This window comes from Dendrobium catenatum, unplaced genomic scaffold (assembly GCF_001605985.2).
Source record: "Dendrobium catenatum unplaced genomic scaffold, ASM160598v2 fragScaff_scaffold_1016, whole genome shotgun sequence".
Lineage (NCBI taxonomy): Eukaryota > Viridiplantae > Streptophyta > Magnoliopsida > Asparagales > Orchidaceae > Dendrobium > Dendrobium catenatum.
In genome coordinates this window covers 154406-162555 of record NW_021319478.1, presented here as the reverse complement: position 1 = coordinate 162555, position 8150 = coordinate 154406, and the positions used below count along the sequence as shown (strand labels likewise).

The following is an 8150-nucleotide window of genomic DNA, read 5'->3' as shown; positions in this document are numbered from 1 at the left end:
CATATTAGTAATTATAAATGGTATGTTAATAAATATAAAAATTCTAATAAGTTAAGAAGGCTTATTTACTGAAATGATGGGAATAATAAATATGCAAATTTTGATTTTAAATAACTGAACAAGTAAAAAAAATTAAATATAATAGCAATTCATTTAAAATAGTAAAATTGATGACATTTTAAGATAAATCAATGATTTTAAATAAATTAGAGTAATAAAGTAAGTAAATTTACTTCGTCTCTCCTTACGCGCCGCTCCGTAGATATACATATTCTGAGATTATGCTGATGAGTCTAAGCTCTGCTCCTCTCGGTCGCAGAGAAAGCTTCTAACTTTCTTGTTCTTTTTCCTCGCTTTCTCTCTCACATTTTCTCCGGGCAAGCATATTATTAGAGCGGTTTGGATCTGCAAAAGTGTGGCTTGGCTAGTTGGCTCCTTGATACTTTGTTTATAGTCTTCAATGGCGGTGCTATGAGAAGGTAGATTTCGCTCGGCATTTCCACCTTTTTGTGTTGTTTATGCTTTCTCTCTCTCTCTCTCTCTCTCCGAGTACAGATATCTACATATTTTTGAATAATTATGCAGGCCGTGCGAGTGGTTTGCTCATATATTACTTCTTTTCGTCTCAGAGGAAAACAAAATTCTGATTTTGCTTTCACTTCGAGTTCTATTCGCAAAATTGTGTGTGTGTGTGTGTGTGTGTTTTTTTTTTAATTTAATTGTGTTTTCTTGGGCGTGCTTTAAAATTATGCTTTCGTGGAGAGGACAACCGCTGTGAATTTGCTGTTGGAAACTTTGGATGATATTGCATATGCAGTATAACTGTATATGATTCACTGAATGATATGTTGGCTTTCTTTCTTTTTTTCTTAAGAGATAAGTTAGGGTTTAATTTAGAAAGATTTAGGGAGCAAGGGAACTGGTTCATCTGCTTGATTCTGAGTTTACAATTCGAGTGGTGGTTTATTAATTAGTTATGTGGATGGTGAACTTAGATTGTTAGGTTAAGGAGCAGAAGCATTTAGGGAGTGTCTTTATTCCTCGCATTCATTCCTTTTGTTGGTTTGTTATGTTAATTTAGTTGGGAATTGGAGTTTTTAATTGCCTGCGGTTACTGCTGGACTGAAGGGTTTTTTTTTACAATTTTTCATGATTTATATAGTTAGCTTGCAACTTTACTTAATTATTTACATGGATTTCTCTATATATTTGATTTCTGTAGTGCTATAACTGGGTCTTTTAGAGCCATTGTTTCTGCTGTAAAAAATTGTTTTGTGATTATTTTGATGAAACAATTTCAACAATGCTCTCTACTTGATTATTAATTGCAACAGTATTATTTCCTTTATCTTTCCTCATTCGTTCTCTACTCATGTACTTTATTTGGCTAGATGAAGTGTGGAGAAAATTACAGGAGGTCCAAATAAATTTGCGCTGGTTTGTAACTACATTTATTCCTCTCCACCGTAACCTCTTTTGTTTAAATTAATTAGGTGTGTACGCCCATTCTGAGTCATGTTAATCAAGCCATCATAAAGACCTAAACTTGATATTGGAAGTTGTTGATTGTGGATCGTCCTAAATTACCTCAACTTGAAACTCACCAAGCTTTAAGTCTACATCCTCAAGTCACTTAAGACCAAATCTTCTTAAAGACTGACCAAAAATTAGTTCTTGCTTAGACCTCAGCACTAAGTTACTAAAATCGCTCGAGTGACTCACAAAGTCACCCACTTGTCAAGACCATTCGCCCAAAGAACCCAACTAATAGCCCTAGGCACTCATTAACCAACTAGAGGTAGTATGCCTTAATCCAAAATTTGCTCAAAGTTCTAGACTAGGAGTTAGCTACAAATTAGAGTTGTTCTCTATACAACAAGCTATATTTAATTACAATAATGTTTTTTTTTTTAAATTATGCTATGTATCTACTTTTGTACCACTGATCTTGGCCCTCACTTTTTAGTTGGGGCTCGATGGTTAAGCGCAAAAGTCATGTGATCTTCTATTTCATGCTGAAAGTCTAATTGAAGTCTCTCTAGCATTCTTATTTGAATCTCTCTGTGATTTGCCTTTGTGAATCAATTTGACTTTCCCTTCTATATTCAGGGGGTTCAATAAAGTCATCCATAGGCTAATTCACACAAGACTTGGCCTCTCTCTCTTCCTGTATATGCTTTTGGTTCCATCCATATCTCTAATTGGGTATTGGTTTATTTTTACAGATAACATTTGATCCAACATCCTCTTAGGTGTACCTAGAAGCAAAGAAAATCATGTTTTCTTTCAAACCTTTCACAATGAAAATATTACTAAATAGAGTGCAGGGTCCACTTCAACTTTTGTTCTTGAAGGAAGATGATGAAGGAGGTGGCACTTGCAAAGCTGTTCGGCATCCCTTGAATAGAGACAAGGCCAAATAAGTTTAGGATCTTGATGATTTCAGGGAAGATATGTAATCGTAAGCCAAGTTTGAACTTATCTAGATAGAAGCACAATATTGAGTCTGAAAGTGAGTTAGAGAACTCACAAATATTACAAATTCTCACAGTAAATCCCTCTCTATGATGTAGTATGCAGAAGTAGCTTTATGTTCCTCTCATTAGCAGAAGAAGTTAACCTCCACTCTGATTTGATTTGACAATGCACTTGAACTGTTCATCATGGAACTAATCACGTTTGTATCATGAACTTTCGAGAAGAAAGATGAAAGAAGAAGATAGGAAGCATGACCGGCGCAGTAGTCATAAGGAGTAGGGGCACGAAGAATGTAGACAGATAAATAATTGAGAGAAAGTTTTATTTGTAAGCAAAGAATGCGGAAGATCGCAATCGACATAAGCCATGTCAATGTGATAATTTCATGCGAACTCTCATCACGGTCATTAATGTGATTGTCAAATATCCGAATCAAGATTTTCAATCATTATTTTTCATATTTTGGAGTCTGAGCGTTCAACTTCCTTTGGTCCACTGAATGCATACATCATACTCAATCAATGACTTCATATTGAATAAACTTCACAAACTAACTTCGTCATCATTTCGACGTCATCATCAAGGAAGACTTCATATTATAACTGTGACTTCTAACTTCATGACAGCATTATGGCTTCAAGTTAAATAATCGAATGACAATTCCAATAAAAGCTGACTACATCATAAAGTCTAATTTCTCAAAAATATCAAGTAAACTAACATCTAGAAGTAAGATTTATACTTAGAATTATAACACATGCAATTTCTCAAAACTACAAAGTTAGTTCGTAGGAGGATAACTTGTGTGACCAAGAGGATTCTTGAACTAGTTATAGAATGATTTTGAAGCTCGTGGCTCAGCAAATCCTTGACCCAAGGGTGACCTTAGGAAGAAGATCACTAGTCTGAATCAACTGGCACTAAATAAACTGAACACCTGTGTCTGTGTTGTTCTCGAGATAGTTGATTATCCTTCATCTAGCAAGTTTTCCCTACAACTACACTTCAAGTGCTTCGTTTGTTTTCCATTCATGAAAGTGTCCAAATAGAAGGTATTAATGTCCCTATGACCGACAGTTTTTTATCAACGAATGTGGGATGGTTTTCTATAAATGCACTGAACTATTGCATGTGAGAAATTGAGTTGAGTGATTTTTATTTACTTACCTGCTAATACAGTTGGCTTGCTGAAATTGCAGATTTAAATTCGGTGATGAGGTTTAATCATTCATTCAGGGAATAGCACTCTCTAAGCTCTGGAAATTCCGCACACATTATTTTTTTCTTTGACATGCTACTTAACACATCTATAGCTGTTGGCTATTGAGTATCCCCTAAAACTGTGCACATGTTCAGCTTATGAAGCACAACCTCAAAACTATTGGTACAAAGTGTTCCATGAAACATGAAGAAGTTGTCTGGAGGTCTCATTTTAGTGTCTTTGTTTGTGTTACTGCTTCTAAGATATGGCATGGTGGAAAATCCATTAGCGGAAATGTCACTGCCTAGTCTTTTCTCTCGAAACAATTCTCAACATCTGCATTGGGTGGCTGCTGGAGTAGATGAACTAGTAGTAGTTCCAAATCCAAAGAATGAATCGGAAATAATCTCAATTGGTTCATTAATGTCCCACCTTTCCATTCCACTGAATCTTTCTGCTGAAGAACTACTGTCTCTGCAGACATGGAAACATATGGTTCACTTGGTTAATCATTCCGAAGGCCTAACTCAGGCAGTTGAGGCTGTCAAAGAAGCTGTAACTGCATGGGAAGGGCTCATGTCGTCCATTGAAGATGAAAGGCTAGCTAGATCTGGAAATAGAAGTAAAAGCAAAAGGCTAAAAGAGAAACAGTGTCCTTATTCGGTGATAAAAATGAATGCTTCAGAATTTTCTGTTGGTGATTTCAGGCTTAAGATTCCTTGTGGACTGGTTCAGGGCTCTTCCCTGACTGTCATTGGTACTCCTCAAGGAATTCTGGGAAATTTCAAGATTGATTTGATGGGAACAGCACTTCCAGGTGAACAAGATCCTCCCATAATCCTGCATTACAATGTTCGGCTTCTTGGTGATAAAATAACGGAAAATCCAGTGATTGTTCAAAATACGTGGGCTTTAGCTAATGACTGGGGTCCAGAAGAGCGTTGTCCTTCACCAGATCCTGATAATAATAAGAAAGGTATTGCTAGTGTCATCTGATTTGAAGTTAGATTTACTTACAAAGGGGCCTTTTCTCTTTACTCATCTGTCTATAGTTCTTCATTCTTGTAGATCAACTATATGATGGTTTCTAACACAGCAGGTTGTTTCAAGTTTTTGGTTTTTATTGTACTCACTCTTTATACATTTCTACATGCACAGTTGATGATTTAGATCAATGCAGTGAAGTGGTGGGCGGAGATGATAAACAAAGCTTCACTTCTAAACTATCTTCTCATACTTCAGCAAAGAACCTTTCTAAAGATGAGGGCATTAAACCCAGAAGATATTTTCCTTTCAAGCAAGGATATCTTGCAATTTCTACGCTGAGAATAGGGACAGAAGGGATACAGATGAGTGTCAATGGGAAGCATATAACTTCCTTTGCTTTCCGTGAGGTACCTTCATTACTGAATAATGAATATTTTCGGAGATTACCTTCGAAGTACTCTTCCTAACTCTTTCCTTTTGTTTTGGTCCATTTTTCCTGTTTCCTTTTGCTGTACCAGGCCTTGGAGCCATGGCTCGTTAATGAAGCAAGGATTTTAGGAGATATTAAACTGTTATCAGTCCTTGCTAGTGGCTTACCCACTTCTGAGGATTCTGAGCATGTCACGGACTTGGAATTACTCAAGTCTGCTCCTTTGCCCATTCATAAAGATGTTGATTTGTTCATCGGTGTATTTTCCACTGCTAACAATTTTAAACAGAGAATGGCTGTTAGGAGAACTTGGATGCAATATCCTGCTGTTCGTTCTGGAATTGTTGCTGTGCGCTTTTTCGTTGGTCTGGTAAGTTATTAATGATGTTAACTTTCAGTTGTCCCTGATATGAACTCAAATTTTATTGTTTGCAAGTTCTTTCTTTAGCTGCTTGTGGAATTTTATTGGAGTTTGATTTTCACTCAAATTAGTCAGTATCTTATTGTGGTTACTTTGCTAATCTTAAACTTCAAAACTGAGTTCCTCAAATCTGTCATTTATGGAAGTAGTTGGTTCACAGAAATACTGCATAACTTTTACAAGTCTTTTTCAGTACTAAGAATAATGCTGATGTCGTACCATCTACCATGTGAAGAGCTGCATAAACTTTAATTTCTGTGATAAAATAGTTTTCTAGTTATGAATGTATCAAATTTTTTACAGCACAAAAACCAACTGGTGAATGAGGAACTATGGAATGAGGCAGGGACTTATGGAGACATCCAGCTGATGCCTTTTGTGGACTACTATAGCTTGATTACTTGGAAGACTGTAGCTATCTGCATCTATGGGGTGAATTTATTATTTTCATCATCATCATCATTATTATTATTTTGATTTGAAAGTTGAAACTAACTAATTTGTATGGCTCCTTACTTTTTTTTTGGGTTTATTGTAGACAAACATAGTATCAGCCAAGTATGTTATGAAGACAGATGATGATGCTTTTGTCCGAATAGATGAAATGCTTTCTTCCCTAAATAGGACAATTGTCACACATGGGTTGCTGTATGGGCGTATCAGCAATGATGATCTACCTAATCGAAACCCTGACAGCAAGTGGTATATAAGCCCTGAGGTAGTTTTCTATATCTGCTATACACTTTTCTTTTTACAAATCTCATATAATAGTTCTTATAACAGAAGGTTTGGATTGGCTTTCCAAAGCTAAAACTATCACTGGTGTGTTCTATGTATGTGGCTTAAGATGTTGTAGGTGTCTTACTCTAAGAAGGCTTTAGACCATGCATTAGCTTCATTCAACTAATGCTATGTTTGTTGTAGCGGTGGTTCTTCCTCACTGCTGTGGCCTTTTGCTTCCCTGGCCCTGGCTTAATAGCAAAACCAGATTTCTAATGTGAGGGCGTGAAAGGATTTACTCCCAAAAAATATGGAGGGAAAAGAGTCTATAATACAAATAGTTACCTGAAAATTTAAAAACATGAATTTCATAATGTATATAACTAATCACATAGTGTTTTTCTCAATCTACGGTGGATGAGAGCCACTCTCAATCTACGGTGACTGGGAAGTTGCTTTTTGATTACCCAGGCCACTGTAATATACCATACCCAAAGACATCTAGTTGATAGTTGAAAGGAGCTAAATTATACAACTATACATACCTTATTTTAAATTTGGTCCTTCTCTTTTGGTAAAGATAGCCTTTTAATTTACCTGACAAGGTAGAATTCAGGTTCTAATGCTAGCATAATTTCTTGAAGGAATGGCCTGGTCAGAGTTATCCTCCTTGGGCTCATGGACCTGGCTATGTGGTGTCCAAAGACATAGCAAATGCAGTCTACATGCAACATAAAAGGGGACGATTAAAGGTTAGATGTCCTCTATTCTTTAACTATGTCTGCCTCTTTCAGTTTATGGTTTTTTTTTTTTAGATTGTCCCAAGTTTTTACCTTCTTTTTCTATGTTGTTTGTCATTACAAGACAGTTAATAAATTGTTAATTCTTTATATTTATCTGAATGAAAACTAAATTGATATGTTCATGCACAGATGTTCAAACTGGAGGATGTGGCAATGGGCATTTGGACGGACGATATGAAGAAGAGAGGAATGGATGTTAAGTATGTCAATGATGACAGGATTCATATTGGAGGATGTGAAGAGGGTTACCTAGTTGCCCATTACCAGCAGCCCAGGGAGATGCTGTGCCTTTGGCAGAAGCTTCAGGAGACGAACCAGCCTAGATGTTGCGGTGAATGAACTGATCACCAAGAAGCATTTTCACAATGTTCAGAGAACCGTGATCACTTTTCTGTATGTTAGCATACAGAGGACTCTCATCGACGAGTTTTCAGACTTCACAACATATGTATACTAACATTCAGGACAGTCTGACCATTATTCGACGACAGAGATGATTGCACTCAGGTTAACTTGTTCTTTTTCCCCCATTTGGTAGCTATTTTTAGGCTTTTAGCAATAGATTTATTGAGGTAATGCTCAGAGGGTTGTATTTTCTTCTTATGTATGATGGTTAGGCTCACTAATGTAGATGTGGGAAAGCAACCATATAGATGAGGAGGCTTGCTCATCCCTGAGGTTTTTATGCTCTGTAAATATAGTTTTTCATAGTGGAAATGAAATGATACTTATCTGTGAAATGTGTGATCTTGCACTTACTTTTCAATTAGTAATGTCGTTCTATTTGAATTCAAATATTCTATTTACTCTCTTAACGGTCATTTGATGGTTGCATTTATAATATAACGCATTTTAAATAAATGCAAATGAATTATTCTTATGTTTGATTAGGTGAATTTTATATATAATTTGAGCGTATTTGAAAATCGTTACATTCGATCGATTTCTAAAATTATTTAAACCCATTGCGCCCTCTACTTGACATTGCCGACCCCACAATTGTTGTCACCTGTCATCTTTCATCGTCATTGAGCTTTGCACTGCATTTATTTTACTTCAAGCCAAATAGAAATAATAATAATAATCATTTATATGAATTTCGCTTTTTGC

At 36.1% G+C, this 8150-nt stretch overlaps 1 protein-coding gene across 1 annotated transcript; it reads left to right on the top strand.

The window, feature by feature from the left end:
- Positions 1-269: 269 nt before the first annotated feature.
- On the top strand, positions 270-7761 carry LOC110114319 (beta-1,3-galactosyltransferase GALT1). Its single transcript, XM_020847165.2, has 8 exons — positions 270-479; positions 3678-4655; positions 4838-5073; positions 5185-5466; positions 5821-5949; positions 6056-6235; positions 6882-6989; positions 7170-7761. The coding sequence occupies exons 2-8, from the start codon at positions 3884-3886 to the stop codon at positions 7377-7379; spliced, it is 1917 nt and encodes a 638-aa protein (XP_020702824.1). The 5' UTR covers positions 270-479; positions 3678-3883; the 3' UTR covers positions 7380-7761.
- Positions 7762-8150: the final 389 nt, after the last annotated feature.